The sequence below is a fragment of the Mobula hypostoma genome, chromosome 6 (genome assembly GCF_963921235.1).
Source record: "Mobula hypostoma chromosome 6, sMobHyp1.1, whole genome shotgun sequence".
In the NCBI taxonomy this organism is placed as follows: Eukaryota; Metazoa; Chordata; class Chondrichthyes; order Myliobatiformes; family Myliobatidae; genus Mobula; species Mobula hypostoma.
In genome coordinates, this window is record NC_086102.1 from 183079286 (window position 1) to 183100674 (window position 21389).

At 44.0% G+C, this 21389-nt stretch overlaps 1 protein-coding gene across 1 annotated transcript in view; it reads right to left on the bottom strand.

Annotated features, from left to right (window-relative positions):
• Window positions 1-21389, bottom strand: part of lrp2a (low density lipoprotein receptor-related protein 2a) — a 404078-nt gene that overhangs the window by 294671 nt on the left and 88018 nt on the right. Inside the window, 3 exon segments of the mRNA XM_063052409.1 lie at window positions 3329-3469; window positions 4903-5105; window positions 13796-14002. Coding sequence (XP_062908479.1) covers window positions 3329-3469; window positions 4903-5105; window positions 13796-14002 — 551 coding nt within the window.

A 21389-nucleotide genomic window follows, 5' to 3' on the forward strand; every position in this document is an offset into this window, starting at 1 on the left:
AGCCGCAGAAAGTTGTAAACTCAGTCAGCTCCATCATGAGTACTAGCCTCCCCAGAATCCAGGACATCTTCAAAAGGCAGCGCCTCAAAAAGTTGGCGTCCATCATTAAAGACTGCCATCACCCAGGACATGCCCACTTCTCACTGCAGCTATCAAGGAGGAGGTACAGGAACCTGAAGACACAAACTCAACATTTCAGGAACAGCTTCTTCCCCTCCGCCATCAGATTTCTGAATGGAGATTGAACCCATGAACACTTCCTCGTTATTTTTCCCTCTCTTTTTGCACTACTTAGTTAATTTATTTTTATATATACTTCTTATTGCAATTTTGGGTGACAGGTTGGCGATATGTCTCTACCAAAGGAGGTGTAAGCTGCTCCTTCCCTCCGCTAGTCTGCAGGTCACCCTTGGGGAAGGTGTAGCACCTTCTCAGACACCATCCCAGACACCATCCCACACCCCATCAGGGTTACATGAAGCCATGGGAATAGGAGGTAAGACGGTTGTATGACCAGCCAGTGCGTATCTCAAGCCCTGGTTATGTGATCACTGACACCAGGCAGACAATCCAGAGACTGATAATGGCCGGTAAAGACACTGCCCAGAAGGCAGTGGCAAACCACTTCTGTAGAAAAATTTGGCAAGTACAGTTATGGTCATGGAAAGACCATGATCACCCATGTCATATGCAATGGCACATAATGATGATGATGATGATTATTGTAACATACAGTTTTTTATTATTGTGTACTGCTGCCACATAACAAGATCTAGTATTAGGTAACGAACCGGGTCGAGTCACAGATCTCTCAGTGGGTGAGCATCTGGGGGACAGTGACCACCGCTCCCTGGCCTTTAGCATTATCGTGGAAAAGGATAGAATCAGAGAGGACAGGAAAATTTTTAACTGGGGAAGGGCAAATTGTGAGGCTATAAGGCCAGAACTTGAGGGTGTGAATTGGGATGATCTTTTTGCAGGGAAATGTACTATGGACATGTGGTCGATGTTTAGGGATCTCTTGCAGGATGTTAGGGGTAAATTTGTCCCGGTGAGGAAGATAAAGAATGGTAGGGTGAAGGAACCATGGCTGACAAGTGAGGTGGAAACCATACATGAGGTTTAGGAAGCAAGGATCAGATGGGTCTATTGAGGAATATAGGGTAGCAAGAAAGGAGCTTAAGAAGGGGCTGAGAAGAGCAAGAAGGGGGCATGAGAAGGCCTTGGCGAGTAGGGTAAAGGAAAACCCCAAGGCATTCTTCAATTATGTGAAGAACAAAAGGATGACAGGAGTGAAGGTAGGACCGATTAGAGATAAAGGTGGGAAGATGTGCCTGGAGGCTGTGGAAGTGAGAGAGGTCCTCAACGAATGCTTCTCTTCGGTATTCACCAATGAGAGGGAACTTGATGATGGTGAGGACAATATGAGTGAGGTTGATGTTCTGGAGCATGTTGATATTAAGGGAGAGGAGGTGTTGGAGTTGTTAAAATACATTAGGACGGATAAATCCCTGGGGCCTGATGGAATATTCCTCAGGCTGCTCCACAAGGTAAGGGAAGAGATTGCTGAGCCTCTGGCTAGGATCTTTACGTCCTCGTTGTCTATGGAAATGGTACCGGAGGATTGGAGGGAGGCGAATCTTGTCCCCTTGTTCAAAAAAGTATAGTCTGGGTAATTATAGACCAGTGAGCCTTACGTCTGTGACAGGAAAGCTGTTGGAAAAGATTCTTAGAGATAGGATCTATGGGCATTCAGAGAATCATAGTCTGATCAGGAACAGTCAGCATGGCTTTGTGAAGGGCAGATCGTGTCTAACAAGCCTGATAGAGACTTTGAGGAGCTGACCAGGCATATAGGTGAGGGTAGTACAGTGGGTGTGATCTATATGGATTTTAATGAGCCATTTAACGAGGTTCCACACGGTAGGCTTATACAGAAAGTCAGAAGGCATGGGATCCAGGGAAGTTTGGCCAGGTGGATTCAAAATTGGCTTGCCTGCAGAAGGCAGAGGGTCATGGTGGAGGGAGTACATTCGGATTGGAGGGTTGTGACTCGTGATGTCCCACAAGGATCAGTTCTGCGACCTCTACTTTTTGTGATTTTTATTAATGACCTGGATGTGGGGGTAGAAGGGTGGATTGGCAAATTTGCAGACGACGCAAAGGTTGGTGGTGTCGTAGATAGTGTAGAGGATTGTCGAAGATTACAGAGAGATATTGATAGGATGCAGAAGTGGGCTGAGAAGTGGCAGATGGAGTTCAACCTGGAGAAATGTGAGGTGATACACTTTGGAAGGACAAACTCCAAGGCAGAGTACAAAGTAAATGGCAGGATACTTGGTAGTGTGGAGGAGCAGAGGGATTGGGGGGTAAATGTCCATAGATCCCTATAAGTTGCCTCACAGGTAGATAGGGTAGTTAAGAAAGCTTATGGGGTGTTAGCTTTCATAAGTCAAGGGATAAAGTTTAAGAGTCGCGAGGTAATGATGCAGCTCTGTAAAACTCTGGTTAGGCCACACTTGGAGAACTGTGTCCAGTTCTGGTCGCCTCACTATAGGAAAGATGTGGAAGCATTGGAAAGGGTACAGAGGAGATTTACCAGGTTTAGAGAGTATGCATTTTGATCAGAGATTAAGAGAGCTAGGGTTTTATTCTTTGGAGAGAAGGAGGATGAGAGGAGACATAATAGAGGTATACAAGATATTAAGAGGAATAGATGGAGTGGATAGCCAGCACCTCTTCCCCAGGGCACCACTGCTCAATACCAGATGACATGGCTTTAAGGTAAGGGGTGGGAAGTTCAAGGGGGATATAAGAGGAAGGTTTTTTACTCAGGGAGTGGTTGGAGCGTGGAATGCACTGCCTGAGTCAGTGGTGGAGGCAGATACACTAGTGAAATTTAAGAGACTACTAGACAGGTATATAGAGGAATTTAAGGTGGGGGGGGTTATATGGGAGGCCCGGCTTGAGGGTCGGCACAACATTGTGAGCCGAAGGGCCTGTACTGTGCTGTACTATTCTACGTTCTATGTTCTATAACAACAAATTTCATGACAAACGCTGGTGATACTGAACCTGATCCTGATTTTTTTGTTCAGAGTAATTTTCCACGACGTACACTGTCTACCACACTGAGTTAATTACTCTCTTCAAGGCATGAGATTGCAACTATGCAAAATATTGATGATTTCATTGAAACTATTAAATACTGGGAGATTAATGAATCGATTAGTGATGAAAGGAAATTGTGGGTTAATTTAGTCACAATATTTGAAGATAATCATTAGATAATGACAAACAAAGTGAATTCTTGAGATCATTCACTTACCATAGCAATGTTTCTGATCGCGGTGAAGATCAAAGCCCAGCCTGCATCTGCATCGATAGCCTAGGCCTTGATTGTCTGTTGTATGACTGAGAATGCATATATGCTCACATCCAGCATTATTATGATCACATGGATTCCTCACTAAAATGAGCCATACAGAACAAAACAGGTGTATTAATTTAACTGTGCTAATTTAAAAGAAATGCAATTCTTATGCCTAACTGTATGTAGCACACTTGTGGTGTCCAGGGAGGGGTAGCACCTCTGGTGAAGGTGCCGTGATGTCCATTCTGGGGCAGCTCACTCACCTTTGGTCCCTACCAGGCACTCAGCTCTCACCTGCGGCTCCAAGTAGCTGTCTGCATGCGACAGCGGCAACACCCTGGTACACCACTTTGACAGGCGGGCTAAACCAGTCGAGGGTAGCCAGCAGCCTCATACTCTAGTGTGTAAAGTCAGCTCCAGCAAACCAAGTGGATGAGGTCTACAGTGAGATACAACAGCCAGAAAGGCAGTACTGAAATGCTGTGTGGAGAGCAAGGGGCATGTCAAGGCATAGAAGACGTCATGATCATTCACTGTGACTAAGGAAGACCCCAGTTTGTGACGCTTATTTGTACCACTAGACCTGGACTTCCGAGATGAGAGAGTGGAACTGCCCCCGTGCAACGACTTTTCCACTTTAAAAACCCTCCCGCACAAGTTTCCTGTCATTGTTGGACATGATGGACAATCACCATTAACACTCATGATTGGAACAGACTAGTACAGCTTTTTTCATATGGTCGTATGCACCAAATATAAAGTAGAAACTGAAAACAGTTGGAAATGATTAGCGGGTTAGACAGCATCTGTGGAGGGAGATACAGCGTTAAAGTTTCAGAAACATTAACCTATAACTGACCTTTCCGAGGAGCAGTCAGAACTAGAAAAAGCGGCAGCATGTTTTACGCAGGTACAAAAGAAGGGAAAGGAGAGAGAGAGAAAGACAGCAGGGAAGCTCTACTAGAATGGAAAAAAAAGTAGAGATTAAGTAGAAGAAGAGATGAGACTGATGCAAACTGAAATGGAATGCTCAAGTAGAAATACAAAGGATGGGTACAACAGAGATGTAAACTAGAATAGCAAAGCTGTATCTCTAAATAAAATAAATTAAATTAAATTATATTCAATGGCTTCCATCTGGGGAAAAAAAGAAAAGCAGTGATTTATACAAAGCTATAAGGTTTACACTTAATGTTAGTAAGGAGAGTCAAATAGTCATAGTCATAGAAAAGCACAACAGAGAAACAGGCACTTCGGCCCAACTACTCTGTGCTGAAGCATTTAAACTGCCTACTCCCACTGACCAAGATATTAAGAAAATGTGAAAACACCTTTTTTTAATTTTGCCATTCCCTTTCTATTTATAACATGCAAATATGACACTGGACATTTTATTAGATACAGTCATAAACTAACAAAAAAACATCAGTTGAGCAATTTTTGATTTTTATTGAATCATTTTCACTTTAAAGGAATAGAATTCTAACACTGTCATATTACAAGTATCTGTCTGCAGATACTGTACTTACCAAATGGCTGTTTGAATGCATGATATACTGTCAATCCATATGGCTTCAGTGAAGACTGATAGACAATTTGTGGGTCATTATCTATAGACTTATTGACTCTCATAACAGCCATCTTAGTCCAATCAGTATAGAATACTTTATCTTCAAAATGAGTGATTGCATAAGGATGAGGAACTGCCATACCTCCACTTGCAATGGTTTTCCTTGAAAAAAGCAAAGGTTTTACAAGGAATGAAAAAATATCTACTAGACATCAACATCAGAACATAAATTTGTTCAAGTTCACATTAAATTTATTATCAAAGTACATATATATGACTAAATACAACCCTGACATTCATTTTCTTGTGGGCATTCTCAGTAAATCCAAGAACCATAATAGAATCAGTGAAAGACCATACCCAACGGGACAAACAGCCAATATACAGAAGACAACAAATTTTGCAAATACAAAAAGAAAAAAAGAAATAATAATAATAAATAAATACCCTATAAATATTGGGAACATGAGATGAAGAGCCCTTGAAAGTGAGACTATAGGTTGTGGAACAGTTCAGTGATGAGGTGACCGAATTTAACCCCTCTGGTTCAGAAGCCTGGTCGTTGAGGAGTAATAACTGTTCCTGAACCTGGTGGTGTGAGTCTTAAAGCTCCTGTACCTTCTTCCTGATGGCAGCAGAGAGAAGGGAGCATGGTCTGGGGTGTTGAAGTTCAGATTAGTGTGGTTATAGTAGAATAAAGCTAAACAAGACATTTTAAAAAAGAATTGGGTGGATCACTAAATGGTAGTCTCTGCATGCCTATGCTAAAGATATGCTGAATAAACTCTTCTTAGGCTTCCAGCTGGGTGCAGGTTTTGATTATAACCAACATTTCAATGACAAACTCCGCCCCCTTCATCGGGTATGATGCCTGGGCACGTCCAGTCCGGTGGTACTTATACCCCCATGGTCTACTGTGGCATAAATCGGGTGTCCGATCTCCCAACTTGTTGACAATCAAATTCCAGTTCTTACTTAGAGCGAGACCTTCATCTTTGTTAAAGTTCTTTTCCCCCAGTTACATTTCAATGGCTTCCTTTACCAGGTGGTCCCAAAACAGATTCAGAGCAAAAAGGCTGTGAGTGGAACGGCTAAGGATTTCCGGAGTGAAAGCATTTTACTACTTGGGGTAAAGAGAGGTAAGAATGTGCAGGAGCGTGACGTCAGCCAGTAGAGCGGGGAAAAGTTCAAAAAGAAAACCGCCATATTCGGCAGGCAGCAGAGTGATAGGGCTTTGGCTCAATGGGCTTAAGCAGTAATGAGGCGAGGTAGGTGTACATGTGTTAATTGAGGAAAGGAAGAATATGTGAGGCCAGATTTCTGTGCTCGGTGTCAGATGTGGGAAGTCCTGGAGTCTCCCAGCCTCCCGGACGGCCATATCTGCACCCGGTGTGTCGAGTCGCAGCTCCTAAGGGACTGCGGTAGGGAACTGGAGTTGCAGCTCAATGACTGTCGTCTGGTCAAGAAGAGCGAGGAGGTAATAGAAAGGAATTATAGTCAGGTGGTCACACCGGGGCCACGGGAGACAGACAAGTGGGTCACAGTTAGGAGAGGGAAGGGGAAGAGTCAGATACTAGACAGTACCCCTGTGGCTGTACCCCTTGACAATAAGTACTCCCGTTTCAGTACTGTTGAGGGAGACAGCCTACTTGGGAGAAACAACAGTGGCCGTGCCTCTGGCACAGAGTCTGGCTCTGTAGCTCAGAAGGGTAGGGAAAGGAAGAGGAAGGCAGTAGTGATAGGGGACTGTATAGTTAGGGGGTCAGACAGGCGATTCTGTGGATGCAGGAAAGAAACACGGATGGTAGTTTGCCTCCCAGGTGCCAGGGTCCGGGATGTTTCAGATCGCGACCACGATATCCTGCAGTGGGAGGGAGAACAGCCAGAGGTCGTGGTACATATGGGTACCAATGACATAGGTAGGAAAAGGGAAGAGGTCCTGAAAACAGGCTACAGGGAGTTAGGAAGGAAGTTGAGAAGCAGGACCACAAAGGTAGTAATCTCGGGATTACTGCCCGTGCCACGCGACAGTGAGTATAGGAATAGAATAAGGTGGAGGATAAATACATCGTTGAGGGATTGGAACAGGGGGCAGGGATTCCGATTTCTGGATCATTGGGACCTCTTTTGGGGCAGGTGTGACCTGTACAAAAAGGACGGGTTGCACTTGAATCCCAGGGGGACCAATATCCTGGCAGGAAGGTTTGCGAAGACTACTGGGGAGAGTTTAAACTAGAATTGTTGGGGGGTGGGAACAGAACTGAAGAGACTGGGGAAGAGGTGGTTGACTCACAAATAGAGAAAGCTTGGAGACAATGTGTGAGGCAGGTGATAGAGAAGGGACGTGCTCAGACCGGCAGTTTGAGATGTGTCTGTTTTAATGCAAGGAGTATTGTGAGTATTGCAGATAAGCTTAGAGCATGGATCAGTACTTGGACCTATGATGTGGTGGCCATTACAGAGACTTGAATGGCTCAGGGACAGGAATGGTTACTTCAAGTGCCATGTTTTAGATGTTCCATAAAGGACAGGGAGGGAGGCAGAGGAGGTGGGGGTGTGGCACTGTTGATCAGAGATTGTGTCACGGCTGCAGAAAAGGTGGATGTCATGGAGGGATTGGCTACGGAGTCTCTGTGGGTGGAGATTAGGAATAGCAAGGGGTCAATAACTTTACTGGGTGTTTTTTATAGACCACCCAATAGTAACAGGGATATCGAGCAGCAGATAGGGAAACAGATCCTGGAAAGGTGTAATAATAACAGAGTTATCGTGATGGGAGATTTTAATTCCCCAAATATCGACTGGCATCGCCCTAGAGCAAGGGGTTTAGATGGGGTGGAGTTTGTTAGGTGTGTTTAGGAAGATTTCCTGACACAATATATAGATAAACCTACAAGAGGAGAGACTATACTTGACTTGGTATTGGGAAATGAACCTGGTCAGGTGTCAGATTGCTCAGTGGGAGAACATTTTGGAGATACTGATCACAATTCTGTCTCCTTTACAATAGCATTGGAGAGAAATTGGAACGGACAAGTTAGAAAAGCGTTTAATTGGAGTAAGGGGATTATGAGGCTGTCGGGCAGGAACTTGGAAGTTTAAATTGGGAACAGATGTTCTCAGGGAAAAGTACGGAAGAAATGTGGCAAATCTTCAGGTGATAATTGTGTGGAGTTCTGCATAGGTACATTCCAATGAGACAGGGAAAGGATGGTAGGGTACAGGAACCGTGGTGTACAAAGACTGTAATAAATCTAGTCAAGAAGAAAAGCTTACAAAAAGTTCAGTGAGCTAGGTAATGTTAGAGACCTAGAAGATTATAAGGTTAACAGGAAGGAGTTTAAGATGGAAATTAGGAGAGCCAGAAGGGGCCATGAGAAGGCCTGGGTGGGCAGGATTAAGGAAAACCCCAAGGCATTCTACAAGTATGTGAAGAGCAAGAGGATAAGACGAGAAAGAATAGCACCCATCAAGTGTGACAGTGGGAAAGTGTGTTTGGAACCGGAGGAAATAACATAAGTACTTAATGAATACTTTACTTCAGTATTCACTATAGGAAAGGATCTTGGTGATTGTAGTGATGATTTGCAGCGGACTGAAAAGCTTGAGCATGTAGATATTAAGAAAGAGGATGTGCTGGAGGTTTTGGAAAGCATCAAGTTGAATAAATCGCCGGGAGTGGATGAGATGTACCTCAGGCTACTGTGGGAGGCAAGGGAGGAGACTGCTGAGCCTCTGGAGATGGTCTTTGCATCATCAATGGGGACGGGAGAGGTTCCGGAGGATTGAAGGGTTGTGGATGTTGTTCCTTTATTCAAGAAAGGGAGTAGAGTTAGCCCCGAAAATTATAGACCAGTGAGTCTTACTTCACTGGTTGGTAAGTTGATGGAGAAGATCCTGAGAGGCAGGATTTATTAACATTTAGAGAGGTATAATATGATTAGGAATAGTCAGCATGGCTTTGTCAAGGGCAGGTCATGCCTTATGAGCCTGATTGAATTTTCTGAGGATGTGACTAAACACATTAATGAAGGAAGAGCAGTAGATGTAGTGTATATGGATTTCAGCAAGGCATTTGATAAGGTACCCCATACAAGGCTTATTGAGAAAGTAAGGAGGCATGGGATCCAAGGGGACATTGCTTTGTGGATCCAGAACTGACTTGCCCACTGAAGGCAAAGAATGGTTATAGATGGGTCATATTCTTCATGAAGGTCAGTGACCAGTGGTGTGCCTCAGGGATCTGTTTTGGGACCCTACTCTTCGTGATTTTTATTAATGACCTGGATGAGGAAGTGGAGGGATGGGTTAGTAAGTCTGATGATGACACAAAGGTTGGAGGTGTTGTGGATAGTATGGAGGGCTGTCAGAGGGTACAGCGGGACATTGATAGGATGCAAAACTGGGCTGAGAAGTGGCAGATGGAGTTCAACCCAGATAAGTGTGAAGTGGTTCATTTTGATAGGTCAAATGTGATGGCACAATATAGTATTAATGGTAAGACTCTTGGCAGTGTGGAGGATCAAAGGGATCTTGGGGTCCGAGTCCATAGGACGCTCAAAGCAGCTGCGCAGGTTGACTCCATGGTTAAGAAGGCATACGGTGTATTGGCCTTCATCAATCATGGAATTGAACTTAGGAGCTGAGAGGTAATGTTGCAGCTATATAGGACCCTGGTCAGACCCCACTTGGAGTACTGTGCTCTGTTCTGGTCGCCTCACTACAGGAAGGATGTGGAAGCCATAGAAAGGGTGCAGAGGAGATTTACAAGGATGTTGCCTGGATTGGGGAGCATGCCTTATGAAAACAGGTTGAGTGAACTCGGCCTTTTCTCCTTGGAGCGACGGAGGATGAGAGGTGACCTGATAGAGGTGTATAAGATGATGAGAGGCATTGATCGTGTGGCTAGTCAGAGGCTTTTTCCCAGGGCTGAAATGATTGCCACAAAAGGACACTGGTTTAAGGTGCTGGGGAGGAGGTACAGAGATGTCAGGGGTAAGTTTTTTTATGCAGAGAGTGGTGAGTGCGTGGAATGGGCTGCCGGCAATGGTGGTGGTGGATAAGATAGGGTCTTTTAAGAGACTTTTGGATAGGTACATGGAGCTTAGAAAAATAGAGGGCTATGGGTAAGCCTAGTAATTTTTAAGGTAGGGACATGTTCGACACAACTTTGTTGGCCGAAGGGCCTGTATTGTGCTGTAGGTTTTCTATGTTTCTTAAACCCACTGGCGCAGCACTGTAGTTCTGTGTCGTCAAAGTCAATCCTATGGTCATTGCAAATGCAATGTTATGCTACCGCCAATTTCTCCGGGTAACCCAAATGGATACACCTCCTGTGCTCCTTGATGTGGTTTTGCACTGTGTGTCCCGTCTGGCCGATATATACTGCCTCCCATTCACAGAAATCCTGTAAATGCTAGCCGACCTGGGTTCCAGATCATCTTTGAAACCTAATAACGAGGAGGAACCTGTCACTACTCCCTGTCTTCCTATATTTCCACAGTTTCTGGAAGGGTCGCTAAGATCCTGAAGAAAAGCTGGACTAATACCATCCAGAAACCTGTAAGGAAGCTCAAATCACAGCCTACGTGGGTCAAAGATGACTTGGGACTCAGTTCGGTCGGCATTTACAGAATTTCCTGTGAATGCAGAGCACCATATATTGGCCAGCTGGGACGCACAGTGGAAAACTGCATCAAGGAACACAAGAGGTGTATCCGTTTAGGTTACTCGAAGAAATCAGCGGCAGCAGAACATTGCATTCACAATGGCCATAGGATTGACTTCAATAGCACAAAACTACTATGCTGCGCCAATGGCTTTTGGGATTGCCTGGTAAAGGAAGCCATTGGAATAAAACCAGAGGAAAAGAATTTTAACAAAGATGAAAGTCTCACTCCAAGTAAGCACTGGAATTCAATTGTAAACAGGGGAAAGAACGAAAACGTGACTGGATGAGGGCTAACCAATCAGGAAGGATGGACTATGGACTACGGTGGGGGGGGGGAGAGGGTATAAATACCTCCCCCATCCCCGACTAGACACGCCTAGGCATCATTCCTGATGAAGAGTTTGGCATTGAAACACCATTTATAATCAGTACCTGTACCCGGCTGGAAGCCCGAGAAGAGTTTATTCTTCATACATGTCAGCAAAGCACTAGATCCTTTTTCAATAAAGATATGCCTTTGCCAGTGGAATATGGCGTTTACTTTCAAACAATCGCAAAACAAAACTAGTATTGTTCTCATTGGCATCAATGAACATTTCTAGTTCCTTCTTTTTATTTAGTTAAGTTTATTTATTTATTGAGATAGAGTGTGGAATAAGTGTTTCCGGCTCTTCGAGCTGTGTTGCCCAGCAACCCCTGGTTTAACCCTGGCCTAATCACAGGACAATTTACAGTGACCAATTAACCTACCAACTGGTAGATTTTGGACGGTGGGAAGAAATCAGAGCACCTGGAGGAAACCCATGCAGTCACAGGGAGAATGTACAAACTCTTTGCAGGCAGCAGCAGGAAGAGAACCCGGGTTGCTGGTACTGTAAAATGTGCTAACCACTACACTGTGGAACCACAAAGACTTCCACAAAGATGGCAGGGGGCTTAGCCATGGCTTTCCAGGTCCAACAAGTGGTGCAAATATTTGCTTTAAACCTTTCGTTTATGATCACAAGACCCTGTTAGACATTGGTCATACAAATTACTGCTGGTCAGGTTTATTAATTCATTGGGAGACCGATGGCAGAGGAACTGTGTGCCCTCAGGTTGTTGTACAGAACAAGCCCTCACACCTATTGCAGCCACCCAGGGAAAGAGCCGCCAGAGGCAGTCTTGGAGAGAACAGAAACACAGTGGGTACGCTGGAATACCTGCAGAGTTGGGGACTGGCCTCTGCGAGTCAGACCTCCTGTCGGAGCTCTCCAGGTATTGGCTCCTGGAACACAAGCTGGATTACCTTTTTCTGAGGCTGACCCCATGCAAAATGAGGAACTACTACAGCTTGTTCTTGCAGAGATGGGGCTCCAGGACAACATCTCCAATAATGCCACTCAGGGACTTGTACTATCATAACCATACACATTGTGTGTGACTGTGTTCTGAAATTTATTTCAATATTTTGTCTAACTGTGTAAATGTACATGGTTGAATGACAATTGAAGTTTCATGCAATAACTGACAATCAGTATCAGAACACAGATGAAAAACAAGCAGAATATCAATTAATTCATCTTCAAAGTTCGCCTTTCTCCAATTTGTGCCCATTTTCTTTTTTTAAGTAACTCTTAAAAGGCTCAATGATAAGACACAAATAAAATAATATTATTATTTAATTTTAATCTATCAGAATTTTATTTAAACTTTAACAAAGCATTGTCTTTATTATCAATGGTCCAATAATGATATTAAACACCTAATGAATGAGATGGCAATCAAGTCGGATTCTTTTGTGCAACCTTCTCGACCTTTTTTAATAAGTGAAGCACGGAAATAACTTATCACTGCTGAATTAATTAAAAACACATCCAACAATTAATAACAGCACTTTATTTCATTTTTGCAATTTTAAGTGAATATAAGACCATAAGATATAGGAGCAGAATTAGGCAATTTGGCCCATCAAGTCTGCTCCAGTCTTTCATCATGGCTGATCTAATTTTCCTCCAAGACTCAGTCTCCTGCCTTTTTCCTGTATCCCTTCATGCCCTGACCAATCAAGAATCTATCAATCTCCGCCTTAAATATACAAAGACTTGGACACACGGCTGCCTATGGCATAGAATTTCACAGATTCACCACTCTCTGGATAAAGAGCTTCCCTCTCATCACCATTCTAAAAGGATGCCCCTCTATTCTGAGGCTATGTCCTCTGGTTTTTTACTCACCCACCATAGGAAACATCCTCCCCACATCCATTCTATTGACGTCTTTCAACATTTGATAGGTTTCAATTAGGACACCCTTCATTCCTCTGAATTCTAGTGAATACAGGCCCAGAGCCATCAAACACTCTTCATATGACAAGCCATTCAATCCTGGAATCATTTTCATGAACCTCCTCTAGTTTCAGCACATCCTTTCAAAGACAAGTGGCCCAAACTTGCTCACAATACTCAAAGTGAGGCCTCACCAGAGCTTTAGAAAGTCTTCACATTACATCCTTGCTTTTACATTCTAGTCCTCTTGAAATGAATGCCATCATCACATTTACCTTCCTCGCCACAGACTCAACATTGCCCAGAAGGAGGCAATGGCAAACCATTTCTGTAGAAAAATTTGCCAAGAACAATCATGGTCACGAGAACCATATCATATGACATGGCACATAATGATGATGATGATGACAACAACATGCTATTGTCCAGTTCCTTCAAATTAGTATTTATTTATTTACTTGTTGATTGATTGGTTGAGGTACAGCACGAAACAGGCTTTTCGGGCCCTTCGAGCCACGCCACCCAGCAATCCCACCATTTAATCCTGGTCTAATGATGGGACAATTTACAGTGACTAATTAACCTACGAACCGGTTGGTTTTGGATTGTGGGAGAAACCAGAGCACTCGACTGAAAGCCACACCCAGCACAGGGAGAACGTACAGGCAGTGGGGGGAATTGAATCCGAGTTGTTAGTTCTGTAAAGTGGTGTGCTAAACACTACACTAAAACACTGAACCACAATCAACTCCGGGATGTTTCATATACTGGCAATAAAGTGATTCTGATTCTGTATAAAATTACATCCTCTCTAATAAATTAGCATGAGCTTACTGACCCTCAAGATAAACAATTCCAACAACTCTTCAAATGATTTATTTTCTATGAAAAAAATCTAGCCAACAGTTACTTACCTTGCAAGTCCATCATATGTTACAGTTTCAATATAATCAAAACGGCTATCCACCCAATAAAGTCGTTTTGTAATAATGTCCAAGGTTATTCCAGCTGGCCAACCTAGTTTGGTCCTGACCAACTCAAGCCGATGGGTTCCATCCATGAAAGCGCGCTCCAGTTTAGGGAGACCAGAAGCATCATTCCAATCAGAGAAGAATAGATAGCTGGACAGAAATACAGAGTTTGATCAATCAGTTTGAATCAAAACTCACCACACAAAAAGTGGAACTCTTCTACGTTCACTGAAAGAAATTGCTTGTTCAAAGTTCAAAATAAATTTTATTAACAAAGTACCTATATATCACCATATAAAACCCTGAGATATAAAATATAAAACTGGCGTACCAATGGTGAGTTGGAGATAACCAGTGCACCAATCAGGAGTTGGAGAGCTCTGGGAGAGGAGGCAGCACACAGGTCTGGGACCAAAGTATAAAAAGGGGAAAGCTTTGGGGGAACTTTTAAAAGACTTTCGGATAGGTACGTGGAGCTTAGAAAAATAGAGGGCTATGGTAAGCCTAGTAATTTCTAAGGTAGGGACATGTTTGGCACAACTTTGTGGGCCGAAGGGCCTGTACTGTGCTGTAGGTTTTCTGTTTCTATTAACTCGGCTATAACTAGTGCACCAATCGCGAATTGGAGAACAGGGAAGGTTCAGGCTTAAAAGGAAGATATTGCCTAGTCATAGGGGATTCCATTGTGAGGGGAACAGACAGGAGGTTCTGTCAGCCTGATAGAGATATCTGCATGGTGTGTTGCCTCCCAGGTGCCAGGGGATGGGATGTCTCAGATCAGGTGCAAAGTATTCTGAAGCAAGAGAGTGAACAGCCAGGAGTCTTGGTACATGTTGGTACCAATGACGTTGGTAAAAAAAAAGGGAGGAGGTCCTGAAGACAGAATTCAGGGAGTTGGGTAGGAAGCTGAAACGCAGGACCTCCAGGGTAGTAATCTCAGGATTGCGGCCTGTCCCACGTGCTAACAAGCGCAAGAACAGCATGATCAGGCATATTAATGTGTGGCTCAGAGATTGGTATAGGGGGCAGGGCTTCCGGTTCCTGAATCACTGGGGCCTCTTCTGGGGGAGGTACGACCTGTACAAAAAGGATCGGTTGCACTTGAACCCAAAGGGGTCCAATATCCTAGCAGGCAGTTGTAATGGAGCTGTTAGAGAGGGTTTAAACTAATTTGGTGGGGTATGGGAACCAGAGTGATAGGGTTGAGAAAGGGGGAAACAGAAATAAATCAAAAACAGCATGCAACAAAGATTATAGAAAGAACAGGCAGGAGATAAGGTATAATCACAATAAGTGGGATGATTTACAGGTCAATAGAGGTGTGGAGCAGTTAAAACAGAGAGCAACAAATACTGGACTGAAAATGTTATATTTGAATGCATGCAGCATAAGAAACAAAATGGATGATCTTGAAGTTCAGCTACAGATGGGCAAGTATGAAGTTGTGGCCATCAATGAAACTTGGCTAAAGGATGTCTGCCACTGGAAGCTGAACATCCAAGGATATATGGTGTATTGGAAAGATAGGTTAGTAGGCAGAGGGGGTGGTGTGGCCCTATGTATAAGAAATAATATTAAATCAATATGAATTGAGAGCTTGGATACATACATGGAATTATGATGTAGTGGCCATTACAGAGACTTGGCTGGCACCAGGGCAGGAATGGATTCTCAATATTCCTGGATTTCAGTGCTTTAAAAGGGATAGAGAGGGTGGAAAAAGGGGAGGAGGGGTGGCATTACTGGTCAGGAATACTATTATAGCTACAGAAAGGGTGGGTAATGTAGCAGGATCCTCTTTTGAGTCAATGTGGGTGGAAGTCAGGAACAGGAAGGGAGCAGTTACTCTACTGGGGGTATTCTATAGGCCCCCTGGTAGCAGCAGAGATGCAGGGGAGCAGATTGGGAGGCAGATTTTGGAAAGGTGCAAAAATAACAGGGTTGTTATCATGGGTGACTTTAACTTCCCTAATGTTGATTAGCACCTGATTAGTTCCAAGGGTTTAGATGGGGCAGAATTTGTTAAGTGTGTCCAGGATAGATTCCTGTCACAGTATATGGACAGGCCAACCAGGGGGAATGCCATACTAGATCTAGTACTGGGTAATGAACCGGGTCAGGTCACAGATCTCTCAGTGGGTGAGCATCTGGGGGACAGTGACCACCGCTCCCTGGCCTTTATAATTATCATGGAAAAGGATAGAATCAAAGAGGACAGGAAAATTTTTAATTGGGGAAAGGCAAATTATGAGGCTATAAGGCTAGAACTTGCGGGTGTGAATTCGGATGATGTTTTTGCGGGGAAATGTACTATGGACATGTGGTCCATGTTTAGACATCTCTTGCGGGATGTAAGGGATAAATTTGTCCCGGTGAGGAAGGTAAAGAATGGTAGGGTGAAGGAACCATGGGTGACAAGTGAGGTGGAAAATCTAGTCAGGAGGAAGAAGGCAGCATACATGAGGTTTAGGAAGCAAGGATCAGATGGGTCTATTGAGGAATATAGGGAAGCAAGAAAGGAGCTTAAGAAGGGGCTGAGAAGAGCAAGAAGGGGGCATGAGAAGGCCTTGGTGAGTAGAGTAAAGGAAAACCCCAAGGGATTCTTCAATTATGTGAAGAACAAAAGGATGACAGGAGTGAAGGTAGGACCGATTAGAGATAAAGGTGGGAAGATGTGCCTGGAGGCTGTGGAAGTGAGCAAGGTCCTCAACGAATACTTCTCTTCGGTATTCACCAATGAGAGGGAACTTGATGATGGTGAGGACAATATTAGTGAGGTTGATGTTCTGGAGCATGCTGATATTAAGGGAGAGGAGGTGTTGGAGTTGTTAAAATACATTAGGACAGATAAGTCCCCGGGGCCTGACGGAATATTCCCCAGGCCGCTCCACGAGGCGAGAGAAGAGATTGCTGAGCCTCTGGCTAGGATCTTCATGTCCTCATTGTCCACGGGAATGGTACCAGAGGATTGGAGGGAGGCAAATGTTGTTCCCTTGTTCAAAAAAGGTAGTAGGGGTAATTACAGACCAGTGAGCCTTACGTCTGTGGTGGGAAAGCTGTTGGAAAAGATTCTTAGAGATAGGATCTATAGGCATTTAGAGAATCATGGTCTGATCAGGGACAGTCAGCATGGCTTTGTGAAGGGCAGATCGTGTCTAACAAGCCTGATAGAGTTCTTTGAGGAGGTGACCAGGCATATAGATGAGGGTAGTGCAGTGGATGTGATCTATATGGATTTTAGTAAGGCATTTGACAAGGTTCCACACAGTAGGCTTATTCAGAAAGTTAGAAGGCATGGGATCCAGGGAAGTTTGGCCAGGTGGATTCAGAATTGGCTTGCCTGCAGAAGGCAGAGGGTGGTGGTGGAGGGAGTATATTCAGATTGGAGGATTGTGACTAGTGGTGTCCCACAAGGATCTGTTCTGGGACCTGTACTTTTCGTGATTTTTATTAACGACATGGTTGTGGGGGGTAGAAGGGTGGGTTGGCAAGTTTGCAGACGACACAAAGGTTGGTGGTGTTGTAAACAGTGTAGAGGATTGTCAAAGATTGCAGAGAGACATTGATAGGATGCAGAAGTGGGCTGAGAAGTGGCAGATGGAGTTCAACCCAGAGAAGTGTGAGGTGGTACACTTTGGAAGGACAAACTCCAAGGCAGAGTACAAAGTAAATGGCAGGATACTTGGTAGTGTGGAGGAGCAGAGGGATCTCGGGGTACATGTCCACAGATCCCTGAAAGTTGCCTCACAGGCGGATAGGGTAGTTAAGAAAGCTTATGGGGTGTTAAGTTTCATAAGTCGACGGATAGAGTTTAAGAGTTGCGATGTAATGATGCAGCTCTATAAAACTCTGGTTAGGCCTCACTTGGAGTATTGTGTCCAGTTCTGGTCACCTCACTATAGGAAGGATGTGGAAGCATTGGAAAGGGTACAGAGGAGATTTACCAGGATGCTGCCTGCTTTAGTAAGTTTGCATTATGATCAGAGATTAAGGGAGCTAGGGCTTTACTCTTTGGAGAGAGGGAGGGTGAGAGGAGACATGATGGAGGTGTACAAGATAATAAGAGGAATAGATAGAGTGGATAGCCAGCGCCTCTTCCCCAGGGCACCACTGCTCAATACAAGAGGACATGGCTTTAAGGTAAGGGGTGGGAAGTTCAAGGGGGATATTAGAGGAAGGTTTTTTACTCAGAGAGTGGTTGGAGCGTGGAATGCACTGCCTGAGTCAGTGGTGGAGGCAGATACACTAGTGAAATTTAAGAGACTACTAGACAGGTATATAGAGGAATTTAAGGTGGGGGGGGTTATATGGGAGGCCCGGCTTGAGGGTCGGCACAACATTGTGGGCTGAAGGGCCTGTACTGTGCTGTACTATTCTATGTTTTATGTTCTATGTTCATCAGAAAGGGATGACATAGGATCGGAAAGTGTAGCGTGTCTATGGGTTGAGTTAAGAAATGTCAAGGGTAAAAGGACCCTAATGGCAGTTGCATACAGGCCTCCAAAGAGCTGCTGGGATGTGGATTACAAATTACAGCAGGAATTTGGAAAAGGTGTGTCAGAAGGGCAATGTCATGATAATCATTGGGGATTTTAACATGAAAGTGGATTGGGAAAACCATGTCAGTGCTGGACCTCAAGAAAAAGAATTTGTAGAATGTCTAAGGGATGGCTTTTTAGAACAGCTTGTTGTTGAGCCCATTAGGGGAAAGGCTGTGCTGGAATGGGTGTTGTGCAATGATCTGGAGGTAATAAGAGAGCTTAAGGTTAAGGAACCCTTAGGGAAAAGTGATCACAATATGATCAAGTTCACTTTGAAATTTGAGAAGGAGAAACTAAATTACAATATGTCAGTATTTCAGTGGAATAAAGGAAATTACAATGGCATGACAGGGGAACTAGCCAAGGTTGACTGGAAAGGGACAATAGCAGGAAGGACAGCAGAGCAGCAATGGCTGGAGTTTCTGTGAAATATGAGGGAAGTGCAAGACAGATATATTCCAAATAAGAAGAAATTTTCGAATGGAAGAAGGAAACTACTGTGGCTGATAAGTGAAGTCAGAGCCAAACTAAAAGCAAAAGAGAGGGTCATACAAGGAAGCCAGAGCTAGTGGGAAGAAAGTGGAGTGGGAAGCTTTTAAAAACTTGTAGAAGGAAACTAAGAAGGTCATTAGAAAAGAAAAGATGAATTATGAGAGGAAGGTGGTGACTAATATCAGAGAAGATACTAAAAACTAAAAGGGTAAAAGAGATTTGAGGGTAGATATAGGACCAATAGAAAATGACGCTGGAGATATTGTAATGAGAGACTCAGAGATGGCAGAGAAACTGAATGCTTATTTTGCATCAGTCTTCACAGTGGAAGACATCTGCAGTACACTGGACATTCAAGACTGTCAGGTAAGTGAAATACAAGGAGTGATTGATTATTTTTTGGCCTAAGGTAGAAGGAGTCAATTTTAGAAAACCTAGCACATTTATTTTTCAACATAGTCCCCTCCTACACTTACACACTTAGTCCAGTGGTCGTGGAGCATATGGATCTTGGACCTCCAGAAAGTGTCCACAGCAGGGGTGATTGACAAGAAGGGAATGAGTTATACAGCTCTCGTTACATGCACATGCAGTTCAACTCTGAGTGATTATGCAGAAAGTTTGAAGTTAAAAACTCATCGGGGTGATTGATATGTTCATGGCCTAAGGTAGAAAGAGATGAGTTATTAACTTCGAACTTTCTGCATGATCACTCAGAGCTGAACTGCACGTGCATGTAACGAGAGCTGTATAACTCATCTCCTTCTACATTAAGCCACGAACTTATCAACCACCCCGGCAGTGGGCACTTTTTGGAGTTCCAAGATCCGTATACTCCACGACAGCTGGACTAAGTGTGTAAATGTAGGAGGGGACTATGTTGAAAAATAAATGTACTAGGTTTTCTAAAACTGACTCCTTCTACCTTGGGCCACGAACTTATCAATCACCCCTTGTATGTGCAGTGAAAATTACGACTGAGAAGGTGCTCAGGAAGCTTAATGGTCTGAGGGTGTAGAAATCTCTTGGACCTGATGGAATGCACCCTCGGGTTCTGAAGGAAGTAGCTGGAGAGATTGCAGAGGCATTTTCAAGAATCAATAGATTCTGGAATTGCACCGGATAACTGGAACCTTGAATGATACATATAAAATCCTGATGACCTTCACATCAGTGTGGAGAGAATATCTGTGGGAAAATTGAGTACTGGAGGTAACGTTATAAAAACAAAGAATCGTTTGCCTGACAGAGAGAAGTCAAATCTTTCTCTCTCAAAGGGTTTTTGGAACTCTCCTCCTTTGGAACCAGAGTTATTAAATACATTATGCAGTACTGTGCAAAAAACTTAGGTACATATATATATCTAGGGTGCCTAAGACTTCTGCACAGCACTGTATTTGTCAATGTGCAGCAGAGAGTGAGCTTGTGAATCTGGTGGGAACAAAGGATGTTGGGAATGGTAGGGTAGACCACTATGTGAGGGGTGTGGGACAGGTGGCAGAGAAGAAATTCCAGGGGCAGGGGTGTGGTGGAGGTGCAGACACACCCAGCCCTGACAGACAGGCAAGATCACTGATTCCAAACAATTGATCATTACAGAATGTCTCTCTGGTGCTTCCCGCCCCTCCCCTCTCCCTTCCCCTTTTCCCAACCAAGATTCCCCTTTCCCTTCCCACTCTCAGTCCACAATACAGACCCATATCAGAATCAGGTTTATCATCACTCACATATGTCATGAAATATGTTTTTTTTTGTGGCAGCAGTTCACAAAAAATTACTTGAATACTGTGCAAAAGTCTTTGGTGCCCTAGCTATATATTGTATATGCGCTTAAGACTTTTGCACTCTACTGTATATCCGTTGTGGATGTTAGACCAATTTTCCATAGAGCAAACCCACAAAAAGTGGCAGGCCTGGATGGAGTTCCCAGCCATGTCCCTTAATCCAGTGTAGATCAGCTAGGAGTGGTATTTACAGACATTCTTTACGTCTCTCTACTTGAACCTGCTTTAAGAAGACTTTTACTATCAGGTGATTAGGACAGCTGAGCACACCACTGGGACTCAACTAAACGGACCTGGAGACAATCTACAACTCTCAAAGCTCGTAAAGACCCATCCCATCCCAGACACTGCCTGTTCAATCTCCTGTCATCTGGTAGGAGGTACAGAAACATCTTAGCCAAGAAAGCGAGACTGAAAAACAGCTTCTTCCTGAGGGCTGTTGTGCAGCTGAATAACAAGACGATAAGATACAGGAGCAGAATTAGGCCACTAGGCCCATCAAGTCCACTCTGCCATTTCATCATGGCTGATCCAATATTCCTCTCAGCTCCAATCTCGTGCCTTCTCCCCATATTCCTTCATGCCCTGACTAATCAAGAATCTATCAACCTCTGCCTTAAATATGCCCAATGATTTGGCCTCCACAGCTGCCCAGGGCAAAGAATTCCACAGATTCACCACGCTCTGGCTAAAGAAATTCCTCCTACATCCTAATTTGTC